This window comes from Microcaecilia unicolor, chromosome 9 (assembly GCF_901765095.1).
Source record: "Microcaecilia unicolor chromosome 9, aMicUni1.1, whole genome shotgun sequence".
NCBI lineage: Eukaryota > Metazoa > Chordata > Amphibia > Gymnophiona > Siphonopidae > Microcaecilia > Microcaecilia unicolor.
Genome location: NC_044039.1, coordinates 140,060,515 through 140,085,589, shown reverse-complemented (window position 1 = coordinate 140,085,589; position 25,075 = coordinate 140,060,515). Strand labels below are relative to the sequence as shown.

Sequence of the window (25,075 nt, the reverse complement as noted above, 5' to 3'; positions counted from 1 at the left end):
TCCCAGAAGGGTCCAGTACTTTATCCAAGGTGCATTTTTCTTAAAGTGGAATCCTTGGCTATGGGTCTTCCCCGGCCCATATGTTCTTGGCTGAAGCTTCCTCTAGTGGTCCCTTCAGATCATGACCCAGGTGTCTCATTGGAGCTCCCTCTAGGGACTGGATCAAGGCATTTTCCTGTCTTTTCCCTAGGAGTGTGTCCTCTGGCGGGCTCATCAGGGTAGGGCAATTCTGTGTTTATCACACCACACAGGATAAAGGTCTAGGTGTCAATGTGGACAATATGTTGAAATCTTTTGCTCAATGTGTGGCAGAGGTCAACAAAGCAAACAGAATGCATGGAATTATTAGGAAAGATAGAAAAATAAGACAAAGAATATTACAATGCCTCTGTAGGCTGAGCCAAAAAAATATGTAGCGGAATTAAAAAAGTTAAAAGAAGGGCAAAAAAAATGATTAAGGTGATGGAACTCCTCTCATATGAGGTAAGGCTTAAAAGGTTAGGGTTCTTTGGTTTCTTGCACCCCCTTGAAGACAAGATGGCTGAGGGGGGATATGATAGAGGTCTACAAAATCCTTAGTGGAATAGAAAGGGGAAACACAGATTATTTACTCTGTCACAAAGTACAAAGACTAAGGGATGCTCCAGGAAGTTACATGGCAACACTTATAAATAGGAGAAAATATTTGTGGTAATTCAATTAATGGTTAAGCTATGGAACTTATTGCTGGAGGATGTGGTAACAGCAATTAGCATATCTGGGTTTAAGAAATGTTTGGACAAATTCCTGGAGGGAAAGTCTATAATCTATTAATACAAACATGAGGAAAGTTACTACTTATCCCTGGGATTGGTAGCATGGAATCTTGCTACTCTTTGGGATTCTACTTGTGACCTGGATTAGCTGCTGTTGAAAGCAGAATACTGGGCTAGAATGACCATTGGTTCAGGGGCGGACTGACAGTGATCTGGGCCCCCAGGCAGAAGGGATCATTGGGTCCCTGCCACCGTTGTCCCCACCTTTGTTTCCAGCAACCCCCTGCACACTACAACCCCCACGGGCCTACCTTCAAAGGCCCTGGTGGTCTAGTGGGCTCTTTGGGGGGGGGGGGGGGTCAGGAAAAAAATTAACTCTTTCCTGCCTGCCATCATTTAACGGCTGCTGAGACATCCTGCAGCAGTTTCTTGGCAGCTATTTTGAAGACATGGAGGTGCTTTACAAAGCAGTGCAGCAGGCAGGAAAGGGTGGGTTTAATTCCTGCCCTCAAAGAGGCCACTAGACCACAGGGGGGGGGGGGGCGCTGTAATGTGCAAGGGAGAAGACAGGCACTGGGCCTCCCAGACCCTATGGGACCTCAGGCACTGCCCGGTTGCAATTTTCAGTCCGCTCCTGCATTGGTCTGACCCAGTATGGCTATTATTATGTTCTTAAGTTTCTATGCTACAGAAGCTGGAACTCATTCTCCAACACAAATGCATTGGGTCTTTTTTTGTTGGGGGGGGGGGGCTTATTTCTCTAGAACTTCCAATTTGATCTGGCTCATTTTCAAACTCCATGTTTTGTAACTGTTTTTCCACATGCAAAGTTTCATCCTGTTCTACTACATTTTTGGAAAGTTATTTTGTCCCTAGACGTGCACTGGATTGGAAAGAATAACAAGTAGGAAAAGCATGTAGGGCACAGGCCTAGCAAATAATACTGTGAAATCATTACAAGTGGCTCCAAATGCTGCAGCCCAAGTAATTTCTGGGATCTCAAGATATGAACATATCTCACCAATCAAATGGTGCCTTCAGTTTCAATTCTTATTTTAAAGCATTGAAGTACCTTTGACCTTAGCTACTATCTTGAGGGTTTATTGTCCTTCTAATTCATTATGATAATCAGATAAGTTGTTGCTGAAAGTGCCTTCTGTGAAGAAACTGTGTATTTAAACCTGTAAAATGTATTGGATACTTTCCTGTCTTACATATGTCTGGTGTATTTCTCCTATTTGGCCAGCAGATTATGCATGTTTGTGCTTAAAGCTGTTACAGAGGACTGACTTCTCTTTCTTTTATTTGGCACATAGATAATAGAAAATGCCTTGCAGTGATGAAACCAGTTTTTATTTGAAACTTGACTGTTTTGGGCTCCGATTGGCCTGGAGTTTTGAAATTACCCAGATGCTGGCTGTTGCTTCAGTTTCAGCCTGGGAGTGGACTGGGGGAAGGAGATCTGTTTTGCTGAAGCTCTGTGAACAGATATATGCCCTGATCTCCCCGGATACTTTATAGGAAGTATGCAAATATTTAGTTAGTGTTATAATTAATCCATATTTCAGTTACCTGTCAATGTTCTGATGCTTACACATTTTTTTGTTAAATTTTCAAGACAATAAATAATTGTGTATTGCCTCTGCCTATCTGGACTGATAAAGAATCCTGGTGGTTTGTGTGTTGGATCTGTGAATGCTTTCCAGGAACTGTGGGACCACTGGGGGTATGGGTCCAGTAACCTAGACATCACTGGGAATAATTTGAGAGCGTGAGACTTGCCCAGAGGTGGTTGTGACCCAGTCAGTGGGAGGAGGATGCTAGTGTAGAGCACGTGGCAGGTGCAGGCGGACCTGAACTGTGCTGGGGATAGACCTTCTAAGTGGTCGTGGGGTAACCCAAGGCGGGTGGCTTTTCGCCATGATTCAAGGAATACAGAATAACAATGTATATAGAAGTAGAATTTACCTAGGATAGAGTGGTGTAGAAATGTTGGAAATAAATAAAAAATGAAAAATAATCTCAATGCATGTGGTTGAATGCAGCTCTGCATTGCCTTTGGGTTGTTGAGGGTACTGAAGCAGTTAGATTTTGGGTGTGAAAGCACTTTGTGGCATGGTGGTTGCAATGGGTACTGTTTGGGGACAGGGCAATTTGCATGGGGTAGATTTGTGTGGTGGGGCAGTTTGCTAGAGGCGGGTTTTGGGATAGGGCACTTGGACACTGCAGTGGGTAGTTTGTGTGGTTGGGGGCATTTAGGATGGTGGGGCAGTTGCAAAGGGTAGCACTGGGGATGGGAATAATTAGAAAATAGAGAGAAGCAATTTCAAAGGAAGGACTCTAACAGCTATGAAACTCTTTTTCATACAAATGCATTGTGCCTTGTTGTTGTTGGGGGAGGGGGGGGGTTGTAAATTTTCTGGAATTACAGGTCCAATATAGTCCATGTTGGAACGCATGTATTTTTACCACCCCCATCTCATGTCAAGTTTGATCCCATTATTTTCCTGTTAAATTTTACTAATTTTTGAACCGATGGGGTTTTTTTTCTGCGCCGTGACAAGTTTCATCCTACTCTAGGAGGATCCCAGGAGAATAATAACTAACGTGAAATACATCTTCTTTAAAAAAAAATTCGCAGGATATATGTAAAATGTCCGTACCTAAAGGAATAGGCAAAGAAAAAATGAACTTTTAAAGGTTCATAATCGAATCCGGGAGGATTGCGACTCGAGGATCTCGCTGTATCCGTCTTTTACCGGCTTCTGCCCCTTTTGGCCACAGGAAGGTACGCAGTTTCGTCGTCACCTAAACTAGCATCGGGGCCCTTCAACCTAAAAACAACACTGCCGTTAAGCCCACAGCTCTTTCTTTCCTTTCCAAATTCCTTTCCTGAAAAGACTGGTGCTGCAGCAGCTACGAGCGAACGCGCCGGAAGACGAGATTGTCTCGCGCGCTGCCGCGCTCTCGCTGTTTCCTCGGTAACGGGCTTCCGGTTAGCTTGCAGGTGGGGGCGGGGCCGGGGGCTAGTGTCAGTGATTTTCAAAATGGCGGACAAAGGGGATCGTGGGGTCGGAGCGGAGAAGAGTGAAGCTTCCGTGAATCTGCAGTCTTTGGCTATGGTGAGTTTTCATATCAGACAGTAGTGGATCCTGGTGTTCTCTGTGTAAACTCTTTGCCCTTGGTTTAGAAATCCGTTAGACATATTGCCTGGCAAAGTGAGCTTGGCACGTCTGATTTCCTAGGCGGCGTGATACTTCGGAAGGGGTTAAAAGTATTTCCCTTCTGGATATTACGGATTCTCTTGGACATACGTTGTTGTGGGGGCTAGACTGAAAGCAGGAATTAGGACGGTCTGTGCTGCTCTTGTTTCGTCGTCTCTTGTTTACATAGCAGCTGCTTGCAGAGGCTGTGGACTCAAGGTATGAAGAGTTCTGGGGTCGGCTTTAACCTCTGTCCACCCAAGCGCCGTATTATGTAGTCCTGATGAGAATAAAATGGCCCATTTTCTATCTCGTTTTTCTTTCTTTGTAGCTTCAGAGGTGAGGCAAGCAAATAATGCTTTTGTTTGGGGTGGTGGAGTTTAACAGCGGTGCACGGCAAGATTGACCATTTGGTGGTCCTCATCAAACAACTGTGTTGTGACCTCCCAGTACCGACTGTAATATAAATGCATGGTTAAACCCCCCACACACTTAAGTCTCTACGTCAAATGATGTTGCATTAATATATGTGTAATCTCCCCCAACCCCAGCAGACACACTGCCCTTCTGTTCTCACCGATACCCCAACAGGCACTTGCCGTAGTAATGTCTACAACTCCTAGGACCAGTTTGTCTAATAACTGCTTGTATGAGAAATGCAGGGGCCCAGGGCTGAAGCCAGGGAGGGGAGCCCCAAAACTGTGGTCAGGTTGTGCCTCCTTAAGACTGAAGCAGGCTTGGAGTCCCCCCAGTGGAGGGTCCAAGGCACTTGCCCTGCCCTGCCTGGCCTTTCAAGGTGGGTTACCCCAAAGCATGGTTTGACAAATAACAGTACCTCTTTTCAGATGCAGGTCTGACACCAGGGAGTTCTAGTCTATGGCACTAGTTGATAACCAAGGTGGCTGATGAAGCCATATCTTGGCCGAGTAGCAGTTGTGAGGCAAGATATAATCTGTTTCCTGTGTGGGGCTGGTTTATGATATAATAGACACCGCCACCGTCCCCTCCCCCAAAACCTTAGTTTGTGCCATAATCCTGCCCTGCATCTGTGTGCTGTTCTCTTAGGAGCTGTACATGATGCCTGTTCATCACATTTTTGGTATTTTCAATAATTGTATTTATTGGGATGTATTAAATGCTTTTATGAAGACCGTAGGAATAGTCATACAGGGTCAGAGCAATGGTCTATCTAACTCAGTATCCTGCATACAACAGTGGCCAATCCAGGTACTCTATCCTATTTTTTTTCTGGCCTTGAAAATCAAGGATACTTTAAAATTGTTGAATAAGTGTCCTTATGAAGGATCACTTATAGAGGGAGATTTTGAAGTTTCCACAGGTGATAACAATATTTTTTAAAGTTTAAGTTCACCGCTTGCCTTAATCTTGCAAATTCAACCAGTATCCAAGGATTCCTGACCTGTTAGGAACCCACAGTTACATACTAAATAAAATAGGTAAGTATGGAGCCCCATGGTACCTCGCAGTTTAGTGCCCGAGGTGATGTGCTGTTGCTGAACAGAGCTAATTGTCTGACAGATGGGATTTGAATGATGCGTATACTGTGGTGCTGGTGTTTCTGCCAGCTGTGGAAGCATATTCTGTTCCACAGTATAGAAAGTTGCTGAGAAATTCAGCAACACTGGTACTGAAGCGAATCCCATGTCATGGTTTCTGTGGAGTCAAGTAGGGATATATGAACTGTCTCCATTCCATATATGGCTCTGGTTAGATTGACGACGTTAGTCTGTCCAGTTTTTCATTTAGCTAATTGAGTTGAATGCAGGAAAGGGATTTATTTAGTTACTTACTATATTTATATCCCATCTTTATCCAAGGCGGGTAACAATGGTCATACATAGACTTAGGTAGCAGTTGCAACTACATTAAAAAAATGGAACAAATTATCTCTGGCTTATTATCGAGGAGCAGGGGTCTGCCTGAACTCTGGTGGGTGATAACTCTTCATTCTGTCATCCACCATGCGGAAGGAATTCTGGGATTACTTCCTTATTTTGTCTCTCGATGTGGGCATAACTAAATTACCAGATTCTGAGTTTGATAATTTGGTATCAAGTTTCTGATGTAGCCAAACTGCGTAATCCTGAGGATTAACATTCTGTGTTTATTCATCCTTCCTTCCCTTGATTAAGTAGTTCACTGTATGGAATAATTTCCTGGGCTTATTTAGGGAAGTTTTAATATTGTCTTTGAAGTATGCATTCCTTGCTTCCTCCCATAATCTTTTGTATTCCCCCATTTTAATTCCCCTGAGCTCCTAACTTTCACTGTCGTTTTTTTGGCGCTATCTGATTTAGGGCATGTGTTAATGATTTGGTCCATTGATCGACTATACAGTTTTGACTCTTATCTATATCGACTAGCTTTCAGATCTGCCAGTTCAGATTTGGATCTTGTTTGCAGTGTGTTAACTTCTCTTTCTTTTTTTCCCTTGAAGTCTTTTATTGAGAATTCAAACATTACTAATGTGTGGTTGGACCATGCAATTTCTAGGACGACCAGTAATACAATCATGAACTGAAATAATGCTGGTGATACATACACTAGGTCTAGCGTATGTCCTGCTGCGTGTGTAGGGTCTTTCACAATTTGTCATAATTGTTATAGCGACAATTCATCTAATGACAATTCACCTGGTACATTAAAGTTGCCTAAAATGCATACTTTATGGAGATCAATAGGTAATGTGGATAGAAATTCTAAGAATGGTGAACAGTCAGTAGTTATTGTTCCTGGTGGGCACTAGAATAAGCAAAAGGCTATGAGTGTGCATTCTATAACTAGGAATTCTGCAAATTCAGTTGATTCTTCACATAGCATTTGAAGTGACAGTGTCCTCTTAAAAAATACTACTACTCCATCTCCTCATTTATAAGATCTGCATGACAATTCCCATTTGTATTCCTTAGGGCAACATTGTCTGACTACTACCAGGTCTGACTTTCCATGATTCAGTGACACAAAATACATCAAAGTTATGCTGATCAATGAGGCTGTGTACCAGCATAATTTTATTAAGAACAGATCTTGCATTTAGTAAACCTACTTTCAGGTTAGAAGTTTAATCTGTGTAAACAGGCACGTTTTTCAGATCTGGTGTAACAGGGTTTTTTTTTTTTTTGTAATTTATGTGCATTAGCTAGGGGTCCATGTCGACCTCAGTTCGAGAACCTCAACTGGCTTGTACAAACACATCTTAAGATCTGGATTGAACGTTAAATACATAACCGGAAAGGTTCATTAAGCCAAAGAGGAGAGGGGCAGCCTCAAACACAAGTACATTAATAAGTAATGAATACAGTAGTAACAAGGCTGTGGTGCTTGAGCGAATGTAGAAAAGTTATCTAGTACAATAAATGAGGAAAGAAAAAAACTATGCCTTTGGTCATGATACCTAAACATAGGAAGATGTTAGATACTGGCTAAGAACATAAAGCGTTTGCCATACTGGGACAGACCAAAGGTCCATCAAGCCCAACTGTAAGCCTCCTTTCTGCCGCGTCCTGGCTTCCTCTGTCACAACTTCCTGTTCTGACTAGGGGCGGGATGCGGCAGAGAGGCTTCCGGCTTAGCAGCACCAGCCGGCTGTGTGTGAGAATCGCTGCCACTGCCTGGAGACCTGCTCACTAAAGAGCGACGCTTAAGGGAGGGAGATACAGGACTGCAGGAGCCCAGCCTGCTTCCCCCACACTGCTGCTGCTTCCAGGAGCCCGATCATAAAAAGGTGTGATGTGTGGTAGGGAATGAGAGATGCTGCGGGTGGGTGTCTGGGTGTGTCATAGATGGAGAATTAGTTGGACATAAGGGTGGAGGGTAGGGTAAGATGCATGGAGTGCGAGAGGGTTGAGAGAGCTGAAATGCTGCTTGGCCATGGAGGGTGTGAGGGGTATGAGAGGGAGAAACGTTGGACATAGGGTTTGGAGGGGAGGGAGAGAGGCTGCATTGGGGGTGAGAGGGAGAAATATTGGACATAAGGGTGAGAGGGGAGGGAGAGATGCTGCATGGAGGGTGAGAGGGATGAGAGGGAGAATTGTTGGATGTAAGGGTGGAGGGGAAGGATGATGCATGGAGGGTGAGAGGGACGAGAGAGGGATAAGTGGACATGGGGTGAGCAAGAGGCTGCATAGAGAGGGAGAATTGTTGCATGGAGGGTGAGAGAGGGAGAATTTCTGGACATGGGGAGAGGAGGGGTGAATTGTTGGACATAAGGGTGGAGAGGAGGGTAAGATGCTGCATGGAGGGTGAGAGGGAGAAATGTTAGACATAGAGGTGGAGGGGAGGAAGAGATGGTGTACGGGGAGAGAGGAGAAAGTGTTGGACAAGGTAGTGGACAGGAGGAAGGGAAAATGCTGCATTGGGAAGAGAGAAGAGAGATTTTGGGCACAAGGGAGGGAAAGAGAGATAGTGGACAATTGGAGAGAGGGAGATATTTTTGGAAATGGAGGAAGATGAGAGAAAGGGAGAGGAGAGAAAGAGGGAGATGTTGGATCCAGGAGCAGAAGGGAGAGATGGAGAGATGCTGAACAGTGTGAGGGAGAAGTGCTAGAGAAATGGGGGCGCAAGTAGGAGGGAAGAGAGAAGGGACAGGAAGATGTCGGGCTACAAGAGTGGAGATGGGGAGAAAGAGGGAACAGTTGCTGGCCTAGAAAGGTGGAAGGGATGGTGGAATCGTGCAGGAGAGGCCAGGAGGAGGTGGTGGCGGCAAGGAAATGAATGAGAAGATAGTGATTACAGAGAGTAGAAATATGGTAGTGGGGATTAGATTAAAGATGAAAGAGAATTGAGGGCTGGGGAAGGTTTGAGATGGGTAATGGGAGAGCTACTGGGTGAGAGAAGATGGAAATTTGATAGAGTTTGAAAAGTAAAAAGGAGGAGAGGGCTGATAGAGGATGAAATCTGAGTTGACAGCAGAAAAGAAAAAAAAAGAGGAAAGAGTTAAAAAGGAATATGTTAGAGGCAGGTGTAGTGAGGGAATATAAAGGAGAGAGGAGAAAAGACAATGAACAGCAGCCACTTGAAGGAGAATTAGCAGACGGCAGACAGGAAAGCAGAAAAGAGAAATCAGAACTAACATGATGGAAAAATAAAATGCTCAGACTACAAAAGTAGAAAAAATAACTGTATTTTGAATGCTTTAAAAGGAATCTCAGAGTCATTTTCGACTCCTCCCTCTCCTTCTCTGCCCATATCCAGCAGACAGCTAAGACCTGTCGCTTCTTCCTCTATAATATTAGCAAAATTCGCCCATTCCTCTCTGAACAGACCACCCGAACCCTCATCCACTCGCTCGTTACCTCTCGTCTTGACTATTGCAACCTTCTCCTCGCTGGCCTCCCGCTTAGCCACCTATCCCCCCTTCAATCGGTCCAAAATTCCGCCGCACGCCTTATCTACCGCGTGAACCGATACTCTCATATCACCCCTCTCCTCAAGTCGCTTCACTGGCTCCCGATCCGCTACCGTATACAGTTCAAGCTTCTCCTACTGACCTTCAAGTGCACTCAATCTGCAGCCCCACTTTACCTCTCTACCCTCCTCTCCCCATATGTTCCCACCCGTAACCTCCGCTCTCAGAACAAGTCACTCCTATCTGTACTCTTCTCCACCACCGCTAACTCCAGACTCCGCCCCTTCTGCCTCGCATCACCTTATGCCTGGAACAGACTTCCCGAGCCCATACGCCATGCGCCCTCCCTACCCATCTTCAAGTCCTTACTCAAAGCCCATCTCTTCTCCCTTGCTTTTAGCGCCTAACCACCTTCCCCATTCATGATACCTACACTGACTACATAGTTTGTTACCTTTAGATTGTAAGCTCTCTTGAGCAGGGACTGTCCTTCCCATGTTTAAACTTGTACAGCGCTGCGTAACCCTGGCAGCGCTATAGAAATGCTAAGTAGTAGTAGTAGTAATATGTTAGCTTCAGGAAATGTGCATAGTAAATGTCTTTGTATTGTGTTCAGTAGAAAAGGAAATACATTTCTGTTTTTCTTTCTCTAGTGTTGTAGTATGTGCTAGATTTATCTTCTTGGGTTTCCCAGATCAATTTTTGTCTAAATATTTTAATTTGTGATCCCTTGTTCTGTATTTGGTGAGGGTCTGTCAGTGTATTGATCAAGTCTCTACAGTGCTGTAATCTGCATTCTCAGATATGTGAACTGGTCACTGTTTTGTTGATGCTTCATTGTTCTTAAAAATTAAATTACATATGTTGATGCAATAAATTGATTCATAGTGTTTGGTTAGTAAGCATTTTGATATTGTTGCCACTTAGTGTGCACTCTGTACCCTTTGTGGTATGATAGTAATGGCAGGTGGGGAAATTGGAGGGAGGCAGAGACGAGAGGGGTTCAGGGAAGGGAGGTCTGTCCTCTATTTTCTGACCTGGGCTCTAGCACGGCTAACATCGGTCCTGGCCCTTTCTGTATAGCTGGTGGGACCTCGAAGCATCCCCAGTTGTGGAACTCATTCAAAGACACAGAACTCCCTTCTCCCAAGCTCTGCAGTCGATGACAACATCTTTGAGCCACCGACAACTATACGTGCGTGGGGTGCTGGCATCGGTTGCTTAGGGACGATGCTGCTGCCTGCCAAGCTTGGTAAAAGGGAATTCTGGCCACCTTCAGAGAAAGTGTAATTTATATTTTAAGGTGGGGAAAGGGTGGGGCAGAGAATGTTGTGTCCACCCACCTTGGGCTCAGGCCCATCCAAAATTGGCTATCTGGCTATGCCACTGTTCCAACAGTGGCCAATCCAGGCCACAAGTACCTGGCAACATCCCCAAACTGTAGACTACATTTTATGGTGCTTATCCTAGTGGAGTTTTAAACAGTGGATTTTCTCCAAGGCCATGTTAATAATAGCTTATGGACTTTTCTTTTTAGGAAGTCAGCCAAACCTTTTTTTAAACTCCGCTAAGCTAACTGCTTTTACAACATTCTCTGACAACGTATTCCTGAGTTTAATTACACATTGAGTGAAGAAATGTTTTATTCAATTTGTATTAAAATGACTACTCTGTAGCTTCATTGCGTGCCCCCTAGTCCTAGTATTTTTGAAAAGAGTAAAGAAGCAATTCAATTCTACCCATTCTACGCCATTCTTTATTTTATAGACCTCGATCATATTTCTCCTCAGCCATCTTTTCTCCAAGCTGAACAGCCCTAGACGCTTTAGCCTTTCCTCATAGGGAAGTTTTCCCATCCCCTTGATCATTTTTGTCGCCCTTCTCAATCATTTTTAATTTCACTGTATCTTTTATTGAGATGCGGTGACCAGTACTGCACACAGTACTTGAGGTGCAGTTGTATCATTCCTTGTCATCAAGCAGATGAAGCCATTACGTATGGGTTGTGTCCATCAACCAGCAGGGGGAGATAGAGAGCACTCAACTTTTCACAGTGCCTCATGGCCATCTAGCTCCACTGTCTCTTCAGTATTCTCTATCTCCCCAAGCAGGGTGGCTGCAGCTTCTTCGAGCGCCATCAAAAATCTGCCTTGGGGTGGCTCCTGGCTTGCCAGTTGTTAGCTGGGGTGTTAGAGGCTATAGCAGCTTCACTTTGAAGGCACATAGGTCAGCCCTTTCCCTGCCTTACCCATGCCCCCGTGGATGTGGACATGTTAGCTTGCTTTTCCCTGTCCTTTCCCACTCAGTGGATGCAGGCACATTGGTTCGCCTTTCCCTGCCTTTTCCACTTATCTGAGCCTCCGGAGTGTTTTTATTTACCTCTTTTGCCTCTGCTTTCCTCAAAGCGGTAAAAAAAAAAAAAAAAAAAAAGTCGCGTTGCGCTTTAGCGCAGCGATTTTGGAAAAGAGTTTTTTTTTCTTGAGATTCTTCTGCAGGACTGGAGCTATGATACTCGGTCTAGAGAGGTAAGAGTGTTTTCTGACTCCTCCGGGGTGGGCCTGCAGTCGGGACGTTTTTGGCACGAACCGCCATTTTTGAATTTTACCGCCGTTTTCGGCGATGGCTGCGGAGACTGTAAAGCGCTGTTCTAAATGTGGGAAGCGCAAATCAGCAGCGGGGCTCTGTAATTCGTGCTGTACAGACGGTAGAGCTGGCCCGAGCATGGCGAACAGCGATCTTTTGCGCTCTGAGCTGGCAGCGGACACCATTTTGTATTTTCCAAATGGCGCGGCCTCCGTTCCGACGGAGAGCCCTGAATCTGGGGGGGGGGGGGGGGGTCCTCTGAGTGAGGCTAATAATAGAGCTGATAGCCCTGGGCAGGATCCGGGCGGTCAGGGAGCGGTTTTCTCCCCTGATTTTGTTTTATTGCTGCATAGGGCGTACATGCTTAAAAGTGCTCTTCCACAGGGATCTTCTGACTCTGTCTGTCCCCCCCCCCCCCCCCCCCCCCCCCACCCCCCCCCCCCCCCCCCCCCCCCCCCACCGGTGGATCCTGGCCTTTTGGAGTTGGCTTTGCCTGTTTCTTATCTTCCTGATAAACGCAGAAGGGCTAATTCCCCTTCTGAGTGTGGCGCACCCCCCGCCCCCCGTGGTCGGGCTGTGAGGATTCTGAGGGGTCTGGCAGAACTTCTTGGGCTGAGGAGCCAGAGTCGGGTGCAGAATTGCCACAGGAGCTTGATGATCCGTCTGCGGTGAGGAGTTTCCACTGCGAGGAACTGCCAGTGCTTATTTCAGATGCCTTACAAGCCCTCTCGATTGAAGATCCAGGGAGTGGCACAGCCTCCTCTTTTAATCCAAGGATGGCTAGTACCAGAAAGCCTGCTCTAGCCTTTCCTTTGTATGATTCCATCCAAGAGCTTATTTCAGCTCAATGGGCTGACCCCGAGGGACCTTTTGAAGGTTACCAGGGCTATGGGGCAATTATACCCTCTGTGTGAGGAACATTTGGCTCGCTTTGCAATGCCTAAAGTGGATGCCCTGGTCACGGCTGTGACAAAGAGAACTACCCTCCTTGTTGAAGGAGGTGTTGCCCTGAAGGATATTCAAGACCGCAGGTTTGATTCAGCTCTGAAGCGGTCCTTTGATTTGGCAGGTCTCACTGTTCAGGCGTCTGCATGCAGTTGTTATGCTGCTAGAGCCTGCCTGGCTTGGTTACAGCAGGCAGTGGAACAGCCCGGTGATGGAGCGGACACCTTATCTGAAGTGGCTTTGCGGATGGAGTCGGCCTTGTCCTTTTTGGCTGACGCCCTTTATGATATGGTCAGAGCTTCGGCGAAACAAATGGCTGTAGCAGTGGCGGCTCACCGCACTCTTTGGCTACGACATTGGGCGGCGGACATGGCCTCTAAGCAAAGGTTGGTGAAGTTCCCCTTTCAAGGCCTTCTCCTGTTTGGTGAGGAGTTGGAAAACATTGTTAAAGGCCTGGGGGATTCCAAACCTCAGCGCTTGCCTGAAGATAGGCCGAAGCCTTCCTCTAAGGGTCAGGCGGTCCACTCCTCTTACAGACCTCGCTTCCGTGAAGCTAGAAGGTACCACCTGGGGTGTGCTGCTGGGTTCACTTCGCGTGCCCGCTTTCAGCAGAGAAACTCCTTTCGCTCGGACAAACGTTCCGCAGCTGCCGGCTCAAGGCCTGGAGTTCAGGGGCGACCCTCTCAATGATGGTTTGCCGGCCCCCTCCTTGTTTCCTGTCATCGGAGGAAGACTTTCCCTCGTTTTTGAGGAGTGGGCCAAAATCTCCGCAGATCAGTGGGTCTTGGACCTGATCAGAGACGGATACCGAATAGAATTCGATGCCCCGGTGAGAGACGTGTTTGTGGAGTCCTGATGCGGTAGAGGAGACTTTGCACAGTCTGTGCCAGATAGGGGCTGTGACCCCGGTGCCTCCCGCCGAACAAGGTCTAGGCCGCTACTCCATTTACTTTGTGGTGCCACGAAAAGGCGGGTCTTTTCACCCGATCCTGGACTTAAAAGAGCTAAACAAGTCCTTAAGAGTGCGGCATTTTCACATGGAAACCCTGCGCTCCGTCATTGCGGCGGTACAGCCAGGAGAGTTTCTCACGTCTCTGGACCTGAAAGAAGCTTACTTGCACATACCAATTTGGCCCCCGCACCAGAAGTTTCTGCGGTTTGCGGTGTTGGGAAAGCATTTCCAGTTTCGGGCCTTGCCTTTTGGCCTCGCCACAGCTCCCCGAACCTTCTCCAAGGTAATGGTGGTAGTAGCTGCCTTTCTCAGGTGAGAGGGTATCCGGGCTCACCCGTACCTAGACGACTGGCTCATCAGAGCAGACTCAGAAAAAGAGAGTCATCTAGCTACAGCCAGAGTGGTTTCAGTCCTTCAATCTCTGGGCTGGATTGTCAATATGGCCAAAAGTTACCTGACTCCCTTGCAATCTCTAGAATATTTGGGGGCCAGGTTCGACACAGCCTTGGGTTATGTGTTTCTTCCCGAGCAAAGGCGGTGCAAACTTCAGAATCAGGTTCGTCTGCTCCTGAGGATGTCCCGCCCGCGAGCTTGGGACATTGTCCAGCTGTTGGGATCGATGACGGCAACCTTGGAAGTGGTGCCATGGGCGAGAGCGCACCTGAGACCTCTACTTCAACGATGGTCTCCAGTATCTCAGGATTATCAGTGCAGACTTTCTTGGCTCCCTGCGGCCCGCCTCAGTATGGAGTGGTGGCTCTCGGACAGCATGTTGCGGCGGGGAATGCTGCTGGCGCTCCCTGATTGGTGCCTAGTGGTGACAGATGCCAGCCTGAAGGGCTGGAGCGCACATTGCCAGGGGAAGCATGCCCAGGGTCTATGGACGCCCGACGAGTCGGAGTGGTCTATCAACCGCCTGGAGTTGAAAGCGGTGTTTCTGGCTCTTCTGGCCTTTCAAGTGACCCTGGAAGGATTGGCTGTCCGAGTGAGGTCGGACAACACGACAGCAGTGGCCTACATAAATCGACAAGGCGGCACTCAGTGCAGAGCTCTAGCCGCGCAGGCCGAACAAATTTGCAACTGGGCCGAGCTGTATCTACAGTCCCTGTCAGCAGCTCACATTGCAGGTCAGAGCAACGTGCAAGCCGACTATCTAAGCAGGCATCAGATCGATCCAGCGGAGTGGGAACTAGCAGACGATGTATTCCTGCAGATATGTGCCAAATGGGCAAGCTAGTGACGGATCTTATGGCGTCCAGTTCCAATGCCAAAGTCCCGTGCTTCTTCAGCAGACGGAGGGATCCTCGCTCGGCCGGGTTGGATGCCTTGGCTCAACCCTGGCCCCTGGGCTTGCTGTATGTCTTCCCTCCGTGGCCCTTGATAGGGCGAGTGCTCCTGCGGATTCTGCTGCATCCAGGAGAAGTGGTGCTCATCGCCCCGGATTAGCCCAGGAGGCCTTGGTATGTGGACCTCCGACAGATGCTGTTGGAGGCTCCCTTTCCGTTACCTCTGGTTCAGCACCTGTTGTCACAGGGTCCGGTGGCCATGGAGGATGCCTGCCGCTTTGGTCTTATGGCATGGCGATTGAGAGGGTGCAATTGAGAGATAAAGGCTACTCAAATAAGGTAATTTCCACTCTCCTGCAGGGCCCGTAAGTGCTCCACTTCCGTGGCTTATGCCAGGATTTGACGCCAGTTTGAAGTCTGGTGTGTTTCAAGAGCGCTTTGTCTGTTGTGGGCTCCTGTCTCGCCGATTCTGGACTTTTTGCAGGATGGTGTACACAAAGGCTTGGCCTATAATTCCCTGCGGGTGCAAGTGGCAGCATTGGCCTCCCTGCGTGGCAAGGTTGAAGGCATGTCTTTAGCTGCTCATCCAGATGTGGCACGGTTTCTTAGAGGGGTGCTTCGGCTCCGTCCTCCCGTGCGGGCACCTTGTCCAGCTTGGAACCTGGGGTTAGTATTGAAGGCCCTTCAGGGGGCTCCCTTTGAACCGCTTCGGCGTGCTTCAGAGAAAGATTTGACACTGAAGGCCGTCTTTTTAGTGGCCATTACCTCGGCGAGACGGGTGTCATAGCTCCAGGCGCTGTCCTGTAGAGACCCTTTTCTGCAATTCTCAGAGTCAGGGGTCACGGTTCGGACCGTGCCTTCCTTCATGCCTAAGGTGGTTTCAGCGTTTCACCTAAACCAGCCTGTTTTTCTTCCCTCCTTTGTTGAGGAGGAGTTTCCAGATTCATTTGGGCAGTTGCACCTTTTGGATGTGCGCAGGACTCTGTTGCAGTATCTGCGAATTACAAATTCTTTCAGGACCTCTGATCATCTTTTTGTGCTGTTTGCAGGTCCTCGCAGAGGGTCTTCAGTGTCTAAAGCCACTATTGCCCGTTGGCTCAAAGAAGCTATCTTTTCAGCATATCTGCTGTCTGGCCGGGCTCCGCCTGAAGCCTTTAAGGCACATTCCACAAGAGCTATTTCCTCTTCCTGGGCGGAAACTGGAGCACTATCTCTTCATGAGATTTGTAGTGCTGCAACATGGGCTTCTAAGCTCTCTTTCGCCCGACATTACAGGCTGGATGTGGCTGCCAGGAGGGATGCGCGTTTTGGAGCACAGATGCTAGCGCGTGGTGTGGCTTGTTCCCACCCTATTTAGGGATTGCTTTGTTACATCCCATACGTAATGGCTTCATCTGCTTGATGACAAGGAAGGGAAAATTAGGTTCTTACCATGATAATTTTCTTTCCTTTAGTCATAGCAGATGAAGCCATGAGCCCTCCCTGTATGATTGTCTGTATTGCAGTGATTCTGATTTTAGGTGCTGTTCTTATTTCCTGAAGTTATATTCCTTCCTTGGGGAGTCAGAAAACAGTCTTCAGGATTCTTGTTACAGTTATAGGAGGATGAGTTCATTCCCTCCAGTTCATGTTTTGGGAGGATGAGTTTATTCCCTCCAGGAGGATGCAAGTATTCCCTCCATTTATACAAAGTGGAGGACGAGTTTATTCCCTCCAGGAGGATGAGTTCATTCCCTCCTTTTTTGAGTTTATGCCCTTGTTAAGGGGCCATCGTTCGCTGTGAGGAAAGTTCATGTTATTCCCATTGTGGTTTGCCATACTGCTTTGGAAGCTTCAAATACTGAAGAGGCAGTGGATCTAGCTGGCTATGAGGCACTGTGAAAAGTTGAGTGCTCTCTATCTCCCCCTGCTGGTTGATGGACACAACCCATACGTAATGGCTTCATCTGCTATGACTAAAGGAAAGAAAATTATCATGGTAAGAACCTAATTTTCCCATATAAAGGCATTATAATGTACTCATTTTTGTTTTCCATTCCTTTCCTAACAATACCTAACATTCTATTTGCTTTCTTAGCCACCGCTATACATGGATCAGAGGGTTTAAATGTATCATCAACGATGACACTAGATCCTTTTCCTGATCAGTGACTCCTAAAGGGGAACCTTGCATCCTGTAGCTATAATTCGTGTTCTTCTTTCCCACATGCACCACTTTGCACTTGCTCACATTAAACGTCATCTGCTATTTGGATATCCAGTCTTGTAAGGTCCTCTTGTGATTTTTCACAATCCTTTTGCGATTTAACAACTTTGAATAAGTTGTTGTCAGCAAATTTAATTACCTCTCTATTTATTCCCATTTCTAGATCATTTATAAATGTTAAAAAGCAGCAGCTCTAGTACAGACCTCTGCGGGACCTCACTATCTACCCTTCTCCATTGGGAATACTGACCATTTAGCCCTAATCTCTATTTTAACTAGTTTTAAATTCACGATAGAACACTATCTCCTAGCCCATGACTTTCCAGTTTCCTCTGGAGTCTTTCATGAGGTACTTTGTCAAATGCCTTTTGAAAATCCAGATACACAATATCGATGTGCTCACCTTTATCCACATGTTTGTTCACCCCTTAAAAAAAAATGTAATAGGTTGGTGAGGCAAGATTTCCCTTCACGAAATCCATGTTGGCTTTGTTTTATTAATCCATACTTATGTATATGCTCTGTAATTTTTTCTTTATAATAGTCTCTGCCATTTAGCCTAGCACCAATATCAGGCTCACCAGTCTATAATTTCCCGGATCACCTCTGGAACCCTATTTAAAAATCGGTGCTACATTGGCCACTCATCAATCTTCCGGTACCATGCTTGATTTTAAAGATAGTAACAATAGTTCTGCAAGTTAATTTTTCAATTCTTTCATTCTCCGAGGACAAGCAGGCTGCTTGTACTCATAATTGGGTTGACATCCATGGCGGCCCAGGAATCGGCAAAAATTTTGCAAGCAAAATAAAACAAAGCCTTTCTGGAGAGTTTCCTCGCGCGAGTAACATGAACCGCGCATGTGCGAACGTGCCTCTCTAGTTTCTTTTTCTCCACGATGAGGTGCGGTTCGTTTTTCGTGTCGTTCCTCTCTTAGGCCCAGGAAAAGTTCTGTGAGACTTTGTTTTTCGACGCGGCCGGCCTTTTCCCCTTTTTTGTGCTTTTCTTTTTTGGCACAATTGCAGCATTTGATTTCGCAGAGGCCGTGTTTTCTTCCATGCCATCAAAGACACCCAGTGGCTTCAAACGTTGTACTCGGTGCAACCGGACCATTTCAGGTACCAATACCTACGCTTAGTATATCCAGTGCCTTGGGCCTGACCATAGCCCAGCCGCTTGTAGTCTGTGTCTTCGTATGAAAAAACGGACCCAAGTGTCTTGAGAAGCCCAACGGGAAAAGCTGTTTGGGGCTCAGTCCGGACCTTCGACATCGACATCCGTACCGAGGTCGTTGGCATCGACATTGACAGGAGCATCGATGTCGGGGAGCAAGGTAATTGCTGCTGAGAGACCAACTCGCGCTGGGAGCAGTGAGGCATTGAGTGGGTCTCTATCTCTCTTGAGGCCTCCTGTTATGCAGGCCCCCCGGGACCGACCTTCGTCGGACCCGGCCCCGAGGAAATGTGAGGATTCCACGTCTTCCTCTTCGGTACTGAGGAGCCTCGATGATGGGCGTTGAGCAAAGGCTAAGAAGCACCGTCATCGTTCTCCTTCGATGCACGGTACTGGGAGCTCCGGGGCGTCGAGAGAGTCGGCACTTGAGAAGCGTCGGCGCCGAGAGGACTGCTCCCCTTCGGTATAGGAGGTGCCGATGCGTCGATCTCTTGGCAGTCTGGGACGTACTCCTGAGCCTCCACGGATTCTGACACGGCCTTCTCCGATGGCAGCTCTTGATGAGCGTCTCCGGGCCTTGTTTCCAGAACTTCTGGAAGGCTTACTGTGTCAGTCAGCTTCGGTGTCGGGGGTGCTTGCGCCCTCTCTGACATTTGCTGCAGCGGTGCCTGGCCCTTCACCTGTGGTGAGGTCTCCGATTGCGGCGCCACGTGCAGCATCTGCGTCAGCTGCCACCCAGTTTGACTCCCCTTCGACGTCGGTGGAGGGAGCTTCGCCGCAGTCGGATAGGGCGTCGACCTCTCGACACCGCCACGGAGGACATCGTTCCTTGGCGTCGAGACAGGTCCACTGTCAGAGTACCTTCACACAGGTACTGTCTGACACTGAGCAGGAACGCTTGTGGGAATCAGAAGAAGATCCCAGGTACTTCTCTTCTGATGAGTCTTTTGGGATTCCCTCTGACCCTTCTCCTCCGCTGGAAAGAAGACTATCCCCACTGGAGAGTCTGTCTTTTTCCTCTTTTGTCCAGGAAATGGCTACAGCTATTCCTTTCCCTGTAGAGGTTGAGGATGAGCCCAGGTCTGACACACTGAAAGTCCTGGGTTATTCTTCTGCACCTAAAGAGGTTGTGACAGTCCCTCTCCATAAGGTACTGAAGGAAGTCCTTATGAGAAACTGGTCCGCCCCTCTGTCTGGCCCTGTGGTTCCCAAGAAGGCTGAGTCCCAATACCGGATCCAAGGTGAACCTGGATTAATGAGGTCCCAATTACCCCACAATTCCATGGTGGTGGATTCCGCTCTCAAGAGAGGTCGGAGTACTAGAGACTATGCTTCGGCACCCCTAGGCAGAGAAGCTAGGACTCTTGATTCTTGGGAGAAAGATGTATCAGGCCACTGTGCTCGCTGCCAAGATCCAGCTGCCAAGATCCAGTTATACCAGCTCTTCATGAGCGTACACTTGTGGGACTCGATATGTCAACTGTCCAGCTTGGTTGATGCACTCCCTACGGAGTTGGCCGAGCCTTTTCGCCACATGGTCAGGCAGCAGAAGGCATGTCGCAAGTTCCTGGCCAGGGGTACTTTTGACACTTTTGACTGGCATCCAGGATCGCTGCTCAGGGTATAGTGATGCGCAGACTCTCATGGCTGCGTGTCTCAGACCTGGATCATTCGGTCCAGCAGCGGATGGCGGATGTTCCTTGCCGGAGGAACAATCTTTTTGGAGAAAAAGTAGAGGATCTTGTTAATCAGATTAAGAAGCATAATGATGCTATGGATTCTCTCTCCCATCGGGCGCCTTCTGCTACAGTCTCCTCATCTAGGAGTTTTTTTTGGAGGGAAGAGATGTGCTCCTTATTCCTACTCTAGGCGTAGGTACACTGCTGCTTCTCGGCAGCTTGCCCAGGCTCAGCCCCAGTGCGCTTGTTCTTGTCAACAGCGTGCATCTAAAGCCCATTCTGCTCCCCAGCAAAAGCAAGGGACGGGCTTTTTACTGGCTCCAGTGCAGCATAGCTTCTGTAAAAGTGTCCGTACTGAATGACTTACCGGCAGGGGGGAGGTTGTTGTTTTTTTTCACCAAAGGTGGCCTCTCATAACCTCCGACCGGTGGGTTCTTCAAGTAGTCCGGTTAGGATACACCCTCAATCTGGAATCCAAACCTCCAAATTGCCCACCAGGAGCTCATTCTTACAGCTCCCAGCACAGACAAGTACTTGTAGAGGAACTCTCCGCCCCTCTGAAGGCCAATGCGGTCTGAAGGCGGATACAACCCATCAGTTAATGGATTCATCTGCTGTGGCTGAAGGAAAGAAAATTACCAAGGTAAGAACCTAATGTTCCCATCTAACATATGACTCTTCATAGGTTGGAGATTTGACCACCTCTGTGAATCAGAGAGCTGCCATTATATGTAAGTGGTGATGTCTGGCTTTTTTAATATGTAGGTTAAAGTCTCCCATGATCACTAAACTAGGGAAGTGAAGAGTTATCTGTCACTAGATCCAGGAATCCTTGCACAGAAGATGTGTTGTTTTAAGGTGCTCTGTTGACCATAAACAGCCAGAATTAGTTCATTTTCTTCTACCTGGATTATAAGGATTCTAAGTCAGTTTGTCTTGGATCAGGACTGTTACCTCTCTACCCTACTTCTTTGGTCTTAGTTTTAGTTGATGCTGAATCCTGGTCTTAGACATTCCCACAATGTCTAGGTGGTATTTATGGAGTGGATGAGTAGCCTGATGGTTAGTGCAGTGGCCTGCAAACAAGGGGAGGACTGGGTTTGATTTCCACTGCAGGTCCTTGTGACATTGGGCTTGTCACTTAACCCTCCATTGCTCCAGGCATTTAAAAAAAATTTATATATATATGTATATACTGTATGTAATACACTCTGATTCTGTGCCTTCTCTGTGTTGTATTGTATCCTCTTGAATTTATATAAGCCACATTGTGCCTGCTAATGTGGGGTAAAAATGCACAATAAATAAATAAATATGCAGATCTCTTTGATTGTAGAAACAGAATGGCGGTATATCAGATCCCATCCCTTTTCCCTTATTGATGACATCATAAATCATAGAAAATATTTTAGTGACTGACCTGACATTTACTAGGTCTGTTTTTTTCCAAGCAGTGGTTTGGTTAATGATGGGGGTAACTAGATGATGGTAGACTGGTAGCTGTGTGGGTATAATTGGGTATTTTACTTCTTGAGTTTGTGTCCTCTTGCTGGACAGGAGTGGCTTATAGGTTACCTCCTTTCCTACAAAAATGCTGGAATGTTTGAGGATTTTTGGTTTACTGGGCTGAAGCTTATTTCTTGTTAAGGTAGGGGAGGGATCTCCAGTTGTTCATCAGAGAACAATCCCTTAGTTCCCTGCAGTTTGTTGGGCTGATTACCACCTTCTTGTTAGATAAGAGATCACATAGGGCCACATGCACTAAACTTAACAAGCCATTAATGAGCAAGTAGTAAACCCTGGCATGCACTAAAGGCTTCTCCGAGCCATTTTCAGACGGTAGCAGCTAACGAAAACGGAATGCAGATGAGCAAATTGTGTAGAAACTCTATTGTAATGAGATGCACTGCCGTTTTCTGATTGACTTAATGCTGGAAAATCTAACGAGAGGTCTGTACCTCTCGGGGCTGCACGGGATTGAAAAACTTATATAAAAGTAAAAAAAAAAAAAAAAAGGCAAGTGCTCGTCAGGGACGTCCTTTATGGATGGCCCTCCCCAGGCGAGCCGACGCTGAAAATGGCTGTATCCAACCTGAGAGCACAGCTTGGCTCTGATCATAAGCGCCTTTCTTTGACCCGGCATCACAGGCTGAAAGTAGTACCCCCACACACGCTCTGAGGCGAGGGGAGTGCTGAACAGCTGACCGCACGCTAAGACCGAATCGGAGCGGCGGAAGAGAGGAGCACTGTGAGCTGGGAGACCGCCTCGAAGTGAAGCCTGACAGTGACCCCGTGAAGGACCCACACCTGTGGCAGACCACTGTGAGTTCGCGTCAACAGTAGCGGCTGAGGAGTGAGAGGCCTGCACCCACCCTGCACGAAGCCGGTTCCCTTGCGTCTGCCTGCATGATCTTTCCTCTCACCCGTACAGTGGTTATCTTGTTGCGATCCCTGCCTCCGACCAGTGCAACAACTCAAAAAATAGAGCTCCGCTTCAAAAAAGATGTCCTTTTTGGTCGTAATTCCCCCCTCCCGCAATAATAAAAACGTCCTTTTTGGACGTGCTTCACTCAGCTGAGAGACCCAGAAATCTCTGAGCCAATCACAGCGCGTTTAGCTCAGCTAACGTACAACGCTTAAAATGGAGTGGGAGTTGGCCAGGGAGGTGGTGCAATAGTGAGAAGAAATCGTAAAGAGCAAAATAATATTCCCTTTCTAAATCAGTCGGCGTGAACACCTGGGGTTGGCCAAACCAGTCCCCCAAGTGAGCGCAGTAAGCAGGCTTGATTATACAGATACAAATCGGGAAGCCCAAGACCTCCCTGTGCCCAACCTCCCAACATAAAAGATAACTGTATCTTGGGCTTCTTACCAGCCCAACAAAACCTACCAAAGACCCTATAGATGCTTTTCAGATCTTTCTGCAGAAGACGAAGTGGGAGTGTCTGTAATACATAGAGCCAACGAGGAAATAAGACCGTTTTCAAAAGATTCACCCTTCCCCTTAACGAAATTGGGAGCCCTCCCCAATTCTCCAATTGCTTTCTCGAATCCCCCAAGAGAGCTGTGATATTGAGAGTATATAATGACTCCAGGTCCATAGCCAACTTGATGCCCAAATACTTAAAAGAACGATCCGCCTAACTCAAAGGGAAATCCGGGCCCCAGAGCTATCTCACCTCGGGGGAAGATGCCAGCGCCTCCAACTTAGCCAAATTTAGACGCAGACCCGCGTAATCTCCATATTCCCTCAGTATCTCTATAAGAGCTAAAAAGGAGTCAGGTGGTTCAGTAAGAAGCACCAGTAGATCATCAGCAAAGGCTGCAATCTTAAAACTATGCTGGCCTATCTGTACGCCTTGTATAGAAGGATTCACAATAATATCCTTAATAAGGGGATCTAATGAAAGCACAAATAGTAGAGGCAATGGCGGGCACCCTTGCCTCGTTCCCTGGAGTATGGGGGAAAACTGGCGATTCCTCTCCATTGACCATGACCTTGGCACAAGGAGAATGATAAAGGGCTCAGACAGCTGACAGAAACCGCCCCACAAAACCATATGTCTCCAAAGAGGCAAACAGAAAGTTCCAGCGGACCATGTCAAAAGCTTTCTCAGTATCAAAACTTATAAGCAAATGACTGTGCCCCGTTCTGCCTCCTAACTTCCAACGCGGCCTCGTGGGGTCTTTACCCGGTTTTGGCAAAACAATAACCTGTGCCAAAGACAAGGTAGGCGGCAATTCCTCCGTATTTACTATTTTCAGATAGCTGGCTAAAGGCGCTATTATGTCTGCCCCCATGAGTTTATAAAACTCCATTCGGAACCCATCTGGTCCCGGGGTCTTAAGCAAAGGGCCCCTCGCTATTACCAAGGCAACTTCATCCTCCTGTATGAGCCTATTTAACAATTCCAGATCTGCATGATCAAGAGAGGGTAAATCAAGATTATTCAGATAAAGTGATCCCGGGAGCCCCTGCTGTGGGGGTGCATCATACAATTGCTTGTAAAATTTATAAAAAAACCCTACAGATTGCCTCATCCGTCTGTCTCTCATCATAAGAACTCTCCTAGTGTCTCCTCTGGGATGCGCTAGCTGAGCCAGCAAGCGACCCTCTTTATTGTCATATTTATGTGGCATGGAGGAGTAGCCTAGTGGTTAGTGCAGCGAACTCTGATCCTGGGGAACTGGTTTGATTCCCACTGCAGCTCCTTGTGACTCTGGGCAAGTCACTTAACCCTCCATTGTCCCAGGTACAAGTAAGTACCTGTATGTAATATGTAAACCGCTTTGAATGTAGTTGGAAAAACCACAGAAAGGTGGTATATAAGTCCCATTCCCTTTCCCCCTTTATATCTGTAATATGCTTGAGATTTAAGGGTACGCTGGTGAATTAGTTCATTTAAAGCCACCTGCAACTCCAGCAGCTGTCGTCTGTGGGCTTCAGTATGTGTCTGACCAAAGAGCCTGCGGGCCTTGCTCACCTGGGAACCGAGTCTCAGAATCTCCCTGTTTCGGGCTGCTTTGACAAAGTGCGAGCAACTTATAATCCCCCCCCCCCCCCCCCCCCCCCCCCCCCCCCCCCCCCCCCCCCCCCCCCCCCCCCGGTAGCACTGCTTTCGCCGCATCCCAGTATAATATTGGGTCTCCTATGTGTGCTCTATTCTGAGACTCATAATCATGCCAGCATCTCACAATCCTGTCTCTGAAAGTCGCTTCCCCGTACATCTCCATTGGAAACTTCCAGGGGCTGCATCTAGCTCTCTTGTGACCCAAGGCCCAGTCCATACACACCCACGCATGGTCTGAGATTGTGTAAGGCCCAATCTTGGCTGTGAGAACCGTACCAAACAATGCACGGGAGATTAGAATATAATCAATCCTTGCCTGAGTGTTTTGCGCACGTGAAAGATGTGTGTAATCT

At 47.4% G+C, this 25,075-nt stretch overlaps 1 protein-coding gene across 1 annotated transcript in view; it reads left to right on the top strand.

The window, feature by feature from the left end:
• Window positions 1–3,806: 3,806 nt before the first annotated feature.
• The window catches only part of UBR1 (ubiquitin protein ligase E3 component n-recognin 1), a 718,041-nt gene continuing 696,772 nt past the window's right edge, over window positions 3,807–25,075 (top strand). The window contains exon 1 of the mRNA XM_030215524.1: window positions 3,807–3,877. Within this exon, the coding sequence (XP_030071384.1) occupies window positions 3,875–3,877 (3 nt within the window). The 5' untranslated portion in view covers window positions 3,807–3,874. The remainder of the gene's footprint in view (window positions 3,878–25,075) is intronic.